Source organism: Chiloscyllium plagiosum, unplaced genomic scaffold (assembly GCF_037043375.1).
Source record: "Chiloscyllium plagiosum isolate Xiang-an unplaced genomic scaffold, Cpla_swu_hap1 HiC_scaffold_2, whole genome shotgun sequence".
NCBI classification, from domain to species: Eukaryota; Metazoa; Chordata; class Chondrichthyes; order Orectolobiformes; family Hemiscylliidae; genus Chiloscyllium; species Chiloscyllium plagiosum.
Window position 1 is genome coordinate 130603226 of NW_028270140.1, and position 16852 is coordinate 130620077.

Here is a 16852-nt window from a genome sequence, read left to right on the forward strand (position 1 = left end):
ATTGGTAGAGGAATTGAGTTCCGGAGTCCTGAGGTCATGATGCAGTTGTATAAGACTCTGGTACGGCCGCATCTGGAATATTGTGTGCAGTTTTGGTCGCCATACTATAGGAAGGATGTGGAGGCATTGGAACGGGTGCAGAGGAGGTTTACCAGGATGTTGCCTGGTATGGAAGGAAAACCGTATGAGGAAAGACTGAGGCACTTGGGGCTGTTTTCACTAGAGAAAAGAAGGTTTAGGGGTGACTTGATTGAGGTGTACAAGATGATTAGGGGGTTAGATAGGGTCGACAGTATGAACCTTTTCCCGCGTATTGAGTCGGGTATTACAAGGGGGCATAGCTTTAAATTAAGGGGGGGTAGATATAGGACTGATGTTAGGGGTAGGTTCTTCACTCAGCGAGTCGTTAGTTCATGGAATGCCCTGCCAGTAACAGTGGTGGACTCTCCCTCTTTATGGGCATTTAAGAGGGCATTGGATAGGTATATGGAGGATAGTGGGTTAGTGTAGTTTAGGTGGGCTTGGATCGGCGCAACATCGAGGGCCCAAGGGCCTGTACTGCGCTGTATTCTTCTATGTTCTATGTTCTATGTTCTAGATCTTTTTGGAACCCTTTTTGGAACGTAGGAAGGAGACCAGAATTGCACGCAATACTCCAAGAGTGGCCTAACCAATGTCCTATACAGCCACAACAAGTCCTCCCAACTCAATACTCTGACCAATAAAGGAAAATATACCAAACGCTTTCTTCACTATCCTAGCTACCTGTGACTCTACTTTCAAGGAGCTATGAACCTGCACTCCAAGGTCTCTTTGTTCAGCAACACTCCCTAGGACCTTACCAGTAAGTGTATACTAGGAGAAAGTGAGGAATGCAGATGCTGGAGATCAGAGCTTAAAAATGTGTTGCTGGAAAAGTGCAGCAGGTCAGACAGCATCAAAGGAACAGGAGAATCGACGTTTCGGGCATAAGCCCTTCTTCATTCCAGAAGAAGGGCTTATGCCCGAAACATCGATTCTCCTGTTCCTTTGATACTGCCTGACCTGCTGCGCTTTTCCAGCAACACATTTTTAAACATTAAATGTATACATCCTGCTAAGATTTGCTTTCCCAAAATGCAACACCTCGAGTTTATCTGAATTAAACACCATCTGACACACCTCAGTCCATTGGCCCATCTGATCAAGAAACCATTTTAATCTGAGGTAACCCTCTTCGCTGTCCACTACACCTCCAACTTTGGTGTCATCTGCAAACTTACTAATTATACCGCTTACGTTCACATCCAAATCATTTATATAAATGAGGAAACGTAGTGGACGTAGCACCGATCCTTGTGGCATTCCACTGATCACAGGTTTCCAGTCTGAAAAACAACCCTCTACCATCACCTTTTGTCTTCTGCTTTCAATCCAGTCCTGTATCCAAATGGCTCCCTGTATTCCATGAGAACCTTGCTAACCAGTCTACCATGGGGAACCTTATCGAATGCCTTACTGAAGTCCATATAGATCACACCCACCATGTAGCCCTCATCAATCCTTTGTTACTTTTTCAAAAAACTCAATCAAGTTTGTGAGACATGATTTCCTACGCACAAAGCTATGTTGACTATCCCTAATCTGTCCTTGCCTTTCCAAATACATGTACATCCTGTCCCTCAGGATTCCCTCCAACAACTTGCCCACCACTGACATCAGGCTCACCGATCGAGAGTTCATTAGCTTTCCTTAACACCTTTCCCAAATAGTGGCACTACATCAGCCAACCTCCAGTCGTCCAGCACCTCACCTGTGACTATTGCTGATACAGATATCTCAGCAAGAGGCCCAACAATCACTTCTCTAGCTTCCCACAGAGTTCTCAGGTACACCTGATCAGGTCCTGGGGATTTATCCACCTTTATGCATTTCAAGATATCCAGCACTTCCTCCTCTGTAACATGGCCATTTTTCAAGATGTCACCATCTATTTCCCCACACTCTATATCTTCCATGTCCTTCTCCACAGTAAACACAGATACAAAATACTTGTTTAGCACCTCCCCCATCTCCTGCGGCTCCACACAAAGGCTACCTTGCTGATCTTTGAGGGGTCCTATTCTCTCCCGAGTTCCCTTTTTATCCTTAATGTATTTATAAAAGCCTTTTGGATTCTCCTTAACCCTACTTGTCAAAGCTATCTCATGTCCCCTTTTTGTCCTGCTGATTTCCCTCTTAAGTATACTCCTGCTGACTTTATACTCTTCTAAGGATTCACTCAATCTCTCCTGTCTGTACCTGACATATGCTTTCTTCTTTATCTTAACCAAACCCTCAATTTCTCTCATCATCCAGCATTCCCTACACCTACCAGCCTTTCCTTTCACTATAACAGAAATATAGATCTTTAGATTCTTGTTATCTCATTTCTGAAGGCTTCCCATTTTCCAGCAGACCCTTCACCTGCAAACATCTCCCCCCAATCAGCTTTTGAAAGTTCTTGCCTCATACATCAAAATTAGCCTTTCTCCAATTTAGAACTTCAACTTTTAGATCTGGTCTATCCTTTTCCATCATTATTTTTAAATTTAATAGAATTATGGTCACTGGCGCCAAAGTGCTCCCCCACTGACACCTCAGTCACCTGTCCTGCCTTATTTCCCAACAGTAGGTCAAGTTTTGCATCTTCTCTAGTCGGTACATCCACATACTGAATCAGAAAATCGTCTTGTACACACTTAACAAATTCCTCTCCATCTAAACCCTTAACACTATGGCAGTCCCAGTCTATGTTTGGGAAGTTAAAATCCCCCACCATAACCATCCTTACAGATCCTTACAAATTTGTTTCTCAATTTCCGGCTGACTATTAGGAGATCTATAATACAATCCCAATAAGATGATCATCCCTTTCTTATTTCTTAGTTCCACCCAAATAACCACCCTGGATGTATTTCCAGGAATATCCTTCCTCAGGACAGCTGTAATGCTATCCCTTATCAAAAACGTCACTCCCCCTTCTCTCTTGCCTCCCTTTCTATCCTTCCTGTAGCATTTGTATCCTGGAACATTAAGCTGCCAGTCCTGCCCATCCCTGAGCCATGTTTCTGTAATTACGATGATATCCCAGTCCCATGTTCCTAACCATGCCCTGAGTTCATCTGCTTTCCCTGTTAGGCCTCTTGAATTGAAATAAATGCAGTTTAATTGATCAGTCCTACCTTGACCTCTGTTTTAGCCCTGCCTGCCCTGAGTGTTTGACTTGCTTTTTTCTCAACTGTACCAGTCTCAGATTGATCTCTTTCCTCAGTACCTCCCTGGGTCCACCCCCAATCTTACTAGTTTAAATCCTCCTGAGCAGCTCTAGCAAATCTCCCTGTAAGTACATTAGTCCCCTTCCAATTCAGGTGCAAATCCATCCTTCTTGTATAGGTGACTTCTACCCCAGAAGAGATTCCAGTGATTCAAAAATATGAATCCTTCTTCCATACACCAGCTCTTCAGCCATGCAATAATCTGCAGCATTGAGAGTAATCCAAATATTACTACCCTCCAGGACCTCCTTTTTAAATTCCTGCCTAACTCTCTATATTCTCCCTTCTAAATATCATCCTTTTCCCTTCCTACGTCATTGGTTCCAATGTGTACAATGACCTCCTGCTGGTCCCTGATGTCAAGCTCATCCGAGCAAGTGTAAAGTATTCCATTAAACTCCTGACTTGCGCTTTGTAGATGATGGATAAGTTTTGGGGAGTCAGGAGATGAGTTACTCACCACAGTATTCTTAGCTCCTGACCTGCTCTTGTAACCATTGTACTTATGTGATGAGTCCAGTGTGTGTCTTTTCAAAGATGCCTGACAAGATGTTGATAGTGGGGGATTCAGCAATGGTAACACTATTGAATGACAAGGGGCAGTGTTAGATTGTCTCTTATTGGTGATGCTCATAGACTGGCATTTGTGTGGTATGAATATTACTTGCCACTTGTCAAGCCTGGATGTTGTCTAGATCTTGTTGCATTTGAGCATGGACTGTTTCACTATCTGAGGAGTCATGATTCAGAGATGCCGGTGTTGGACTGGGGTGTACAAAGTTAAAAATCACACAACATCAGGTTAAAGTCCAACAGGTTTAATTGGAAGCACACTAGCTTTTGGAGCGACAATCACCTGATGAAGGAGCGTTGCTCCGAAAGCTAGTGTGGTTCCAATTAAACCTGCTGGACTATAACCTGGTGTTGTGTGATTTTTAACTTTGAGGAGTCATGAATAGTATTGAACATTGTGCAATAGTCAGCAAACATCCCCATTTTTGACCTTTTGCCGGAGGGAAGGTCATTGATGAAGCAGCTGAAGTTGGTTTGGCCTAGGACACTACCCTCTGGAACTCCTGCAGAGATGTCCTGGAGCTGAGATTACTGACCTCCAACAAACACAACCATCTTCCTCTATGCCAAATAAGGCTCCGACCACTGGAGAGTTTGCTCCTTGATACTCATTGATTCCAGTTTTGCTAGGGCTCCTTGATGCCACACTTGGTCGAATGCTGCCTTAAAGTTTCTTTTCAAACATCATGACTAAATCATTTCCAATGCTCACATGAAGTTTTCACTTACCAAGGTATGCAAAATATGGGGAGATTACGCTGCCAATTCTGGAAGCCATGGAACATGCCCCAAGCCCCATATTCCTCACCACAGTTGGATACAATTCAGATGTGAAAATATAGATGATTGTATAGACGGCTGTAGCACCAGATTTACAAATGATCAACAATACAGTGATCATAATTTGAAGAGCTGTCAAAACCAAATTAATCAATGGTTAGCATGCATTAAGAGATAATTCAAATTGTTTGATTGAGTAAAATTTTTGTAATTTTTTTCTATTTAAAACAAAATTGCAGACCAAAAATAAACCATTCCATGACAGGGTAGAATTTCCTTCCTTTAAGCTGGTGGAAATTGACTTTATAAAGCTCTGGTTAGGCCCCATTTGGAGTACTGTGTCCAGTTTTGGTCCCCACACCTCAGGAAGGACATACTGGCACTGGAGCGTGTCCAGCGGAGATTCACACGGATGATCCCTGGAATGGTAGGTCTAACATATGAGGAACGGCTGAGGATCCTGGGATTGTATTCATTGGAGTTTAGAAGATTAAGGGGAGATCTAATAGAAACTTACAAGATAATACATGGCTTGGAGAGGATGGACGCTAGGAAATTGTTTCCGTTAGGCGAGGAGACTAGGACCCGTGGATACAGCCTTAGAGTTAGAGGGGGTAAATTCAGAACAGAAATGCGGAGACATTTCTTCAGCCAGAGAGTGGTGGGCCTGTGGAATTCATTGCCGCAGAGTGCAGTGGAGGCTGGGACGCTAAATGTCTTCAAGGCAGAAATTGATAAATTCTTGATGTCACAAGGAATTAAGGGCTACAGGGAGAATGCGGGTAAGTGGAGTTGAAATGCTCATCAGCCATGATTGAATGGCGGAGTGGACTCGATGGGCCGAACGGCCTTACATCTGCTCCTATGTCTTATGGTCTTATGGAAATGAATTCAACATCGAATGTCTAATAATCTCCACTCAGCTTCTACTCATTAGATGTCATGTAATTCCTAGCTGTTTAGGATTCCGTTATGCACACAATTTGTTTGGTGGCATTGTATCCATTTATTTTAGCGAAATATCCATGCCTTCAACATGCATGTATTTGCATAAGTCACAGGGAAATAATTTAAATCGCTTATTTATGTACAAACTGGTGGAGCAGGAAAATAAGTTGGTATATGAATGTGTACATATAGAGATACCTAGGGTATATATAGAAATAGAATATGCTAAAGTATAATGGATTGGCTGCATCAATACAGTAAGGACCCAGGGATTTAGTTCCCTGAATGCATTGAGCACCTAGTTAATTAATTGCAGAGGATTCAATGGAAATCTAGAGTTTTGTAGTAGAGTCCTAAGGATTGTAGAGTTACAATGAAATCTTAGGAAGTTGACCTAAGGTATTGGTTGTATATTCTAAAGTGGGGACTTAGGGCAGTAAGTTGTGACTCTTGTAGCTTCAGACCTTGATCATTCAAACCTAAGAGGAGTTTGTTGACTTGGTGCCCCTTAAATGTGAAATGGAGAAGAGATTTTCTGAGCTAGTTAACTGCCTAAAGATGAACTCAATACATACTGATAATATAATCATCACCACTAAAAATGGCGCATCTAGTATGACAGAGACAGAGAGAAATAAATAAGAGATTTTTCACTTTGTTCCAAAAATGCTAGCTCACAATGTAAGATTTTTTTATTGCATTATTCATTAAGATGCAATTCCTATCAACACTTGGAAGAAATGAATAAATGTGTCTAGCTTGTTGTTTGCTATTACTGGTAACTGAGTAACAGCATTACTGCTCTTCAGATATTGCACTTACAACTAAACTTTACTAGCTAGCTATTCTTCTTATGAAATTCCTGACCAAGGAAAGTGTATGAGCTGAAAATGTGTTGCTGGAAAAGCGCAGCAGGTCAGGCAGCATCCAATGAGCAGGAGAATCGACGTTTTGGGCATGAGCCCTTCTTCAGGAATGAGGAGAGTGTGCCAAGCAGGCTAAGATAAAAGGTAGGGAGGAGAGACTTGGGGGATGGGCGATGGAAATGTGATAGGTGGAAGGACATTAAGGTGAGGATGATAGGCCGGAGTGGGGGTGGGCGCGGAGAGATCAGGAAGAAGATTCCAGGTTAGGAAGGTGGGGCTGAGATCGAGGGTTGGGACTGAGAGAAGGTGGGGGGAGGGGAAATGAGGAAACTGGAGAAATCTGAGTTCATCCCTTGTGGTTGGAGGGTTCCTAGGCGGAAGATGAGGCACTCTTCCTCCAGCCATCGTGTTGCTATGGTCTGGCGATGGAGGAGTCCAAGGACCTGCATGTCCTTGGTGGAGTGGAAGGGGGAGTTGAAGTGTTGAGCCACAGGGTGGTTGGGTTGGTTAGTCCGGGTGTCTCAGAGGTGTTCTCTGAAACATTCCGCAAGTAGGCGGCCTGTCTCCCCAATATAGAGGAGGCCAATATCCGGGTGCAGCGGATGCAGTTAATGATGTGTGTGGAGGTGCAGGTGAATTTGTGGCGGATATGACACAATGGCTGGAGGAAGAGTGACTTATCTTCCACCTAGGAACCCTCCAACCACAAGGGATGAACTCAGATTTCTCCAGTTTCCTCATTTCCCCTCCCCCCACCTTGTCTCAGTCCCAACCCTTGAACTCAGCATCATCTTCCTGACCTCTCCGCCCCCACCCCACTCCGGCCTATCACCCTCACCTTAACCTCCTTCCACCTATTGCATTTCCAATGCCCCTCCCCCAAGTCCCTCCTCCCTACCTTTTATCTTAGCCTGCTTGGCACACTCTCCTCATTCCTGAAGAAGGGCTCATGCCCGAAACATCGATTCTCCTGCTCCTTGGATGCTGCCTGACCTGCTGCGCTTTTCCAGCAACACATTTTCAGCTCTGATCTCCAGCATCTGCAGTCTTCACTTTCTCCAAGGAAAGTATATGCAGAGCTACAGTGGGGACCCATGGGGAGTCAGTTACTGAGATACAGCAAAGAGCTAGAAAGTTTGCTGCAGATTAGTAATGGAGAGCTAAGGGCTTCAGAAATGGGCATTTCAGAACTTACAAGAGAACTGCAAAGACCTCACCAGCCCACTGAGGAAGACTGAAAATGTGTGTTTAAAATAAAATGCAGTATTTTTATGCTTACTTGAAGGAACAAACTGGACCAGAAGGAGAACACCTCCACTAAGTATGAACATAGAAGCAGTGGTGATTCGCCGAGGTGAGACTCGCATCAGCCACCAGACTATCACATATACCAAGATTTCACTAGCCGCAGAGATAAAGCAGTTGATGTAGGGATCCCCATGCATATTGGGAGTATTGAGGGATAGTCCATGGTATCCAATGTTACTAATCATCCTACAAAAGAAAGAAAAATATTGTTTATAATCTGTCAAATGTACAACCAAGTCAGATCATTTATATCCTGATGGCAGATCTGTCATGGAAATTTGTCACTAAGCCTGTAGTTAATGAGGTAACTGTACCTGGTTTGTATGAAGTCAGCTACAATGTCTGCCAGAAGAATTGAAGTGAAATTGTTTTCTCTCCAACAGGTATAATAAGTAAAATGGTGTAAATGTTCTGTATGGGGGAACTTGAGAAAAGTTTGCAGTTGTGGAACAAGTAAGTCCTCAAGCCCCTGATGCCAGTATCAGGCCTGAGTGTCAAAGTGAACTTGACAGTTAACCTGTCGTGGAGTTGTGTTGGGTGGGTGGGGTCACAGAAATTTAAGAATTGGACTGCCTCCCCGACATGTCCCCACCTCACAGAAATGGCCTTGCAGCCATTACAGCAACTCAACTGGCAGCTACAGGAATGCAATCAGCCCAGAAAAGGAGTTGTTTAATACAGTCATGGCAGCAGCACAGTGAATTCCAGCAATATTCCAGCAGTTAATAGTAAAATTCCACAAGGTGCTTTACAGGAGCAATATAAAATAAAATATGACACCAACCCACATAAAGAAATAGATCAGATTTTGCCAAACGTTTGGGTCAAAAGGGTGGCCTTTAATGTGTTTCTTAAAATGGGAAAGCAAGGTAGAGAGATGGGTGAGTGTGAGGCAGGGATTTCAGAGCTTAGCACCTAGGGAACCAAAGATATGGCCACCAATGATAGAGTGATTAAAATTGAGGATAACACAAGAGGTCAGACATAGAGATTACAAATGTCTCAGCATGTTTGGGCTTGGAAGAATTACAAAGATAGTGAAGTGTGAAACAAACTGGCGAAACTCAGCAGATCATTTGTGGAGAGAATTACAACATTAGCATTTCACTTTCAAAGCTCAGGAAGGGTAGAATATAGAAGACTAGCTGGAACTGCATTGGCATAGTCAGGCTAAGAGGTAACAAAGGGCATGAATGAGGGCATCAGCAGCAGATAGGCTGGTGTGGGGGTAAAATCAGGATGTGGAAGTAGGTGGGTCTTAGTGGTGACATGAATAGGAGGTCAGAAATTCATTTTAGGATCAAATATAACACCAACGTGCAAACATTCTGTTTCATCTCAAACTCCAGCTGGGAAGAAGGAATGGAGTCAAAGATTGTGTATACCCTAACAAACAGGAAGAAGTGACTATACAGCAGGAGGTGGGGTTATGTCACAGATAAAGGGAAAAATTGCAATGGCAGAAGATGGTTAAGTTGTAGCGTTCCCAAATCACAGCTGGCTCCTGAGTGTGGAATTCCTGGAAATGGATCTTCCCCAACATTACGCTTCTAATGAGTTCTTACCCTCCCTGATCCTGTGGCTGCAGCTTTTCCCTCCATTTCCTGTAGCTTGAACCTCAGTATCACTCCCAGCGGACACAATGAGATTGCTGCTGCCCCCACTGCTGTGTGCCATGTTGTATAATATAGTTGGTACCTCAAAGGCTTGACTGACATTGTGGGGTATGGTCCAGCTATCAGTGGTTCCAGCTACCAATGCTAGGCACCATATGGATAAACGATAGTCTGTATTTAATGTTAAGTCTAGCCTGAGATTTCAGAAAAGACTATCATGTACTCAGATGTAAATAATTAGCTACTACGTACTATGCAATTGGACCAATTCTGCTTAACAAGACTGAGCCTCTCTTCTGCTAAAGAGCTATGATGGCATCCTTGTCCACTTGGCATCAGAAACCTAGACTAATGCCATTCAGAAGGATTGGTAGTCGTGCATCTACCCATGATGTCTCAGATGGTTCTGATGAACACAACCACAATATATGTCAGAATGTACTGCTCAGCTCCCTTCTCCACAGACCAGCCACTGCCCCTAAGTGGACAGCAAACATACCACTTCACCTGATGCGCTCTGAAAGATTATGATTTCAAATAAACCTGTTGGGCTATAATATGGTGTTGTGTGACTTCTGTCATTAGCAAACATAGAAACAATTACTTCATCAGCCATATCTGTAAAATTAAGCTCGTGCACTATGGTGTCATGAAGTTGGAACCTGAAAATGGACCAGACCAATGAAAGTGACCAGAAGAAAATTCCAGAGTTGAAAGAGTTGCATCATATAAGATGAACATGTAAATTTGATCTGGATTCTGAATCTCTGTGTAGACTGAAAAAGGACAAATCTGTAACTATCAATAGGAGGGAACCTGATAATGACAAGAAGAGGCAAATACTGAGTAACTCTGTAATACTATAGTGCACTAGCTCAATCTCATAGGAAAAGACTAATGAACTTCTATTGGAAGGATGTTGTGAAATTTGAAAGGGTTCAGAAAAGATTGTCAAGGATATTTCGGGGTCTGGAGGACTTGAGTTCTAGGCAGAGGCTGAATAGGCTGCGGCTGTTTTCCCTGGAGCGCCAGAGGCTGAGGGGTGACCTTATAGAGGTTTATAAAATCATGAAGGGCATGGATAGGGTAAATAGACAAGGTACTTCCCTTGCGGTGGGGGAGTCCAGAACTACAGTGCATAGGTTTAGGGTGAGAGGGAAAAATTTAAAAGGGACCTAAAGGGCAACTTTTTCTCACAGAGGGTGGTATGTGTATGAAATGAGCTGCCAGAGAAGTGGTGGAGGCTGGTACAATTACAGCATTTAAAAAGCCTCTGGGTATATGAATGGAAGGGTTTGGAGGGATATTGACCAAGTACTGGCAAATGGGAATAGATTAGGTTTGCATATCTGGTCAGCAAGCACAAGTTGGACCAAAGGGTCTGTTTCCGTGCTGTACATCTCTATGACTGTATGATAACTAGCTGTCTCTCTGCTTGTTGTCCAGATAAGAACCCGGAATCTCCAGAAATTGAGCTTCAGGATTCTACGGTGTGCAAGCCTGGAGAAAAATCGAGACATTAAAAAGACTTTTTTTTTCGTTTTTCGCTTGTTATTTTCTTTGAATATTTCTCTTTGTCAATATAGAAAGTTAATTACCATAGTCCACAAGTCTCTCCATTAGACAGTTCTCTTTATCAAAGGGAAGCAATTGACTTTGTATAGTTTGACGGTAAGTGTGGGACAAAATGAGCAGGAAAGATCTTTATGAACAAAATGACTGATATTGATAATAAACCTGTGCTTTATCCTGCACCCTACTCGAGTGATCGCTCCAACTGAACTGGTCACTGGGCTAACCCACCCTTACCACTCACTAGATCTAAGAAAAAAGGGATAAAGAGTGGCTGACAAATGGGCAATTAGTTTTTTTTTCAGCTTTCTATTTGGCTTAGAAAGCTGGTGCATCACAACGATGGATGTATTGGTTGAAATATGACTGGCGAATGGGTACAAGTCATGTGATGAATACTCTAGAAATAGACTTAATTGCAAGTGACAACCTTATTTCAGTGTGAAAATATTTATTGTCTTAAAAGGCAGGATCAGAAGCCTATTTTAAAGATTTTAAAGCAATCAGCTGAATTTGTTTTTCTGGAAAAAAACCCGCCCCCCCCCCCCCCTCTTGAATAGGCTCCACTTGTCTACACGCTCTATTGAACTGAAGGGGAGTGAAAAACCTCATCTATTCACTTTCATCCAACAAAGTGACAGCTAAGAAAAAATACACATTGCTCTTTACTGCAAATATTTTAAATTCCTCTTGATATGAATGGAAATGAAATGCCTGGGAGCACCTTATAACCTCTCAAGATGGGTATATCAGCTCTGCACTCAATTGTTAAAATTTTAATGTAAAAAAATCCAGTACGTTAAGTGAACTAGTGATTGCAAGGCTGAGGAATAGCATTTGAAGTTAAGTGCCATTGAAATACTGGAGAATATTTCTCTTGTCCAAATGACACAAGCTTTTAGCTTGTAGTGTTTCCACTCTCAGGGATGGCCTAAAGTTCACAGATATAAGATAGTCATTAATAAATCCAATAAAGAATGCTTGCAAAATTCCTTTGCACAGAGAGTGGTGAAAGTTCAGAACCACTACCACAGGGGATATTTGAGGCAAACAGCATAGATCCAGAAATGGGGAGGCCAGGTGAACACATGAAGGAGTTGGGGATGGAGCACTATACTGATAAAGTTAGATGGAAATAAGATGGGAGGAACCACTCAAGCTGAGCACAAATGCAAGGACTGACTAAGACAATTGACCTTTTTCTGTGCTGCACAGTCTATGTAACTCTTTAGCTGGCATGTGGATAGACTGTAGAATTCACTCGTACAGGATGTGCTTAAGGTGAATCACACAGATGTATTTAAGAGGAAGCTGGATAAACATATGAGCAAGAGACAAATAGAAGGCCTTGATGTGGCTGAAAGACGCTCATCTGGGGGTTGACACACATCAAATAGTCTGATCGGCCTGATTTTAATTTGCTTTATATTTATAACAACTGAGGCAGAAAGATATCGAATTACATAGGCTTTACAACTAGCTCAGCTTCCATTCCCTACAAAGTTGCCCTTATTTCAGTTTAAAGTGTTCGATCCACTATCCCCCCTTTTCAACTACATGTAAAATTTAATCGTTTTGGATTTTGGAAAGGAAGTAAATCCAGTATATCTTTCCTTAGATAAGGTCCCAAAACTGTTCACAATATTCTAGCTGTGGTCCAACCAGTGCCTTGTATAGTTTTAGTAAAACCTCCCTATATTTTTATTCCATTCCCCTTGAATGAAGGCCAGCATTCCATTTGCCTCCCTATTACCTGCTTAACTTGAATGCTAGCTTTTTGTAATTTGTGGTTGAGAGCTGACAAATCTCTCTGTTCTATAGATTTCAGCAATCTTTTTTTCCATTTAAATAATATTCAGCTCCTCTACTCATCCTGTCAAAGTGCATAACCTCACATTACCCCACATTATATACCATCTGCCAAGTTTTTGTCGACTGGCTTAACCTGTATGTATCCCTCTGCAGACTCTTTGTGTCACCCTCACCACTTGCCTTCCCATCTATTTTTGTGCCAACTACAAACTTGGCTATAGTGCATTCACTTTCCTCATCAAAATCATTAATACATATTGTAAATAATTGTGATCCCAAAACTGATTCCTGTGCAACTTCATCATTACAGGTTGCCATCCTGAAATGCCCTTCTTATCCCAACTCTCTGTCCTCTATCCCTACCATGGGTGGCTCAGTGGCTCTGTGGTTAGCACCACTGGATCAAAGCAGGGTTTGATCCCAGCCTCAGGTGACTGTCTGTGTGGAGTCTACGCATTTGCCCTGTCTCTGTGTGAGTTTCCTCCGGGTGCTCCAGTTTCCTCCCACAGTCCAAAGATGAGCAGGTGAGGTGGATTAGCCATGCTAAATTGCTCATAATGTCCAGGGATGTGCAGGCTAGGTGAATCAACCATAGTAAACACAGGGACCAAAAGAGAACATGCTGGAAAATCTCAGCAGGTCTGGCAGCATCTGGAAGGAGAGAAAAGAGCTGACGTTTCGTGTCTAACTGACCCTTTGTCAAGTATTACAGAGATTGGGTGCGTCTAGGAAGGAAGCTCTTCGGAAGGTCGGTGTGGACTTGCTGGGCTGAATTGCCTGTTTCCAGCCCTGTAGGCATTTTATAATATACCACCATTGGCTCACTTAAATTTCAGCCTCTGCATACACATATAACAGTGCCCAGAAGTGCAATTTTACTAATGTCATTCCACTTAGCGTACCTCTATTATGTCTCTCCCCATAGTTGAAGCTTCTAATCCTTGCTATTCTTCTGTAAGACTCCTCTCCACTCTTTGCATGGCCTTGATAACCTTCCTAAAGTGAGCTGCACAGAATTGAACACAATACTCTAACTGAGGCCTAATGATTTGTACAAACCAGAGATTTGTTGAGACATTTTGAAAATATTCCCTTGGTGACATGGGCATTGTTGACAGGTAAGGATGGCAGATTTCCTTTCACATAGGGCAATAGTGAAGTGGTTGTATTTTTACAATGATCATTTATAGCTAATGGTCACCATCTCGAAAGCAACATTCAATTCCGGATTTATTTTTATATGATATGTTGCCAAATTGGTGGAAGTTAAACCCATTCCGCTAGTCTGGACCTCTAGACTTCTAGATTTCTTTTCTTATGCATGACTTTGTTTTTATATTCAATGCACTGGTTAACAAACCCCGCCCCTCCAACCGCCACCAGGACAGAACCCCACTGGTCCTCACCTACCACCCCACTAACCTCCATGTACAGCGCATCATCCGCCGCCATTTCCGCCACCTCCAAACGGACCCCACCACCAAGGATATATTTCCCTCCCTTCCCCTATCAGCATTCCGTAAAGACCACTCCCTCCGTGACTCCCTCGTCAGATCCACACCCCCCACCAACCCAACCTCCACTCCCGGCACCTTCCCCTGCAACCGCAGGAGGTGCAAGACTTGCGCCCACACCTCCCCCCTCACCTCCCTCCAAGGCCCCAAAGGAAACTTCCATATCCGCCACAAATTCACCTGTACCTCCACACATATCATCTATTGCATCCTTTGCACCCGATGTGGCCTCCTCTATATTGGGGAGACAGGCCGCCTACTTGCGGAGCGTTTCAGAGAACCCCTCTGGGACACCCGGACCAACCAACCCAACCACCCTGTAGCTCAACATTTCAATTCCCCCTCCCACTCCACCAAGGATATGCAGGTCTTTGGACTCCTCCATCGTCAGACCACAGCGAAACGACGGTTGGAGGAAGAACGCCTCATCTTCCGGCTAGGAACCCTCCAACCACAAGGGATGAACTCGGATTTCACCAGTTTCCTCATTTCCCCTCCCCCCAGCCTGTCTCAGTCAAATCCATCAAATTCAGCACCGCCTTCCTAACCTGCAATCTTCTTCCCGACCTCTCCGTCACCACCCCAGTCTGACCTATCACCCTCACCTTGACCTCTTTCCACCTATCACATTTCCGACGCCCCTCCCCCAAGTCCCTCCTCCCTATCTTTTATCTTGGCCTGCTGGACCAACTTCCCTCATTCCTGAAGAAGGGCTAATGCCCGAAACGTCGATTCTCCTGTTCCCTAGATGCTGCCTGACCTGCTGCGCTTTTCCAGCAACACATTTCCATCACTGGTTAACAAAGCCAAGTATCCTATAACCACTTTATCAACAGACCTTTCAGAGATTTGTGAATATGTACCCAGATACCTCTGCTCTCGTCTTATCAAAATGGTACCATTTCGATTACACTGCATCTGCACATTGTTCCTGCCAATTAAATCATTCCTTTGATCCAGTGGTGCAAGAAAAGCAGAAGTCAACTTTAACAGCTCAACCCAGAGACATTTTAGTTAACAATGGTAGCGGGTAGCAGGAAAATGCCCTTCTGGGGTGTTAATATTTTGTAGGTCCTGACTCAGCTATGGGCTCTGACTAAGCTACACCCTCTCCATCCTGTCAGGAAAGGCTTAGAAATCGCAGAGTTATATTAACATGGTGGAGGTGGTAATCCCAGCGTCCACCATATTTTCTGAATATTTTCACCCAGGAAACTGAACTCTCCCTGAGGTTAAAGGCAACAGGAATTGCAGCATTTGCTCACATAATTTACCCTGGTAATATGTGTACTGCAGCAAGGGATGTGTTTTTATTAGTTAACCATTTAGACTCAGAATAATGGATCTTCACCTGAGCAAGGAGTTTCCCATAGCAGGGGTTTACCACATAACAGTTTCTTAGCTGTGTGCTACATTAAATATCTACAAAAAGGTAGTGAAGATGAAAGCATTTTATAACAAACAAATGCAATCACACCAGGTCATACAGATCTAAGGCCTGTGGTGCCTCTGAATTCAGACTATCAATTAGGACTTGTGAGCTAAAATTCCTTCACATTAATAAGATTAAAGTCAAATTGTCTTTACTTGTTTTCAACGCTGCATTAATTATATTACATAGATATTTGACCCAAACATTATTAAAAGCTTTGGGATTAAACTCTCAGGGTCTTTGAATTTTTACACAAAATTCAAAAAAAAGCTGCGAGGGGACTTGAAAAAAATGGGAAAATTATCAGCTCTTTTTCAGTAAATTGATAATATCAGGCAAGTATGAAAAATAAATTAAGAACAATTTTAAAACATTTTAACATGAGGCGAGCTTTTTTTTCCGATTTATCATGGGCTTACAAATATATGAATAATTAAAAATAGACGTGGACAAAATATCCAAGCAACAAATGGCCAACATTAAAAAACCCCTACAGTATGGAAGGAGGCCATTTTGTCCATGAAGTCTGAAGAGGATCCCACCCAGACTCAAATTCCCCTGCATATCACATTTACCGTGGCTAATTCACCTAGCCTATACATCCCTGAACGCTATGGCCAATCCATCTAATCTGCATTGTGGGAGGAAACTGGAACACCTGGAGGAAGCCCACGCTGACATTTGAAGAATATGCAAGCTCCACACAATAAGTCACCCAAGACTGGAATTGAACCTAGATCCATGGCACTGTGAGACAGCAGTGCTACTCACTGTGCCATGCCAGAGGGCTCCCTACTCCTCCAAAACCCTTGAAAGAAGCAAAAACTAAAGAATTGTTTTAAAAACTCTGTGCTCCAAAGGTAATCAAATATATTTCAAGAGACCACTGTAACTGTTCCACCGACTGTCTGTCTTGTACCGTCAGGATGACATCTAACTCATCTTCTCCAATTCCTAGCACCTCTTCAATGGGTTTTCTCAAGATGTCCATAGCTTCCTCCTGATATCTAGCCCGGGCAGCTTTATAGCTGCTGATCTTCCCCATGTGCCATTTTGTTCCTGCTGGTTATAACTGATGGTTCACTCATCAAGGAACAGAAAGATTGAATATTCTTTGTGGGGTTTTCTCAATTGG

At 43.0% G+C, this 16852-nt stretch overlaps 1 protein-coding gene across 3 annotated transcripts in view; it reads right to left on the minus strand.

Annotated features, from left to right (window-relative positions):
- LOC122557619 (organic cation/carnitine transporter 2-like) overlaps positions 1-16852 on the minus strand; it is a 119123-nt gene that overhangs the window by 25819 nt on the left and 76452 nt on the right. For all 3 annotated transcript variants that reach the window (XM_043705390.2, XM_043705370.2, XM_043705380.2), the window contains exons 8-9: positions 7743-7957; positions 4599-4781 (exon numbers count right to left, since the gene is read on the minus strand). In XM_043705390.2, the coding sequence (XP_043561325.2) occupies positions 4599-4781; positions 7743-7957 (398 nt within the window). The remainder of the gene's footprint in view (positions 1-4598; positions 4782-7742; positions 7958-16852) is intronic.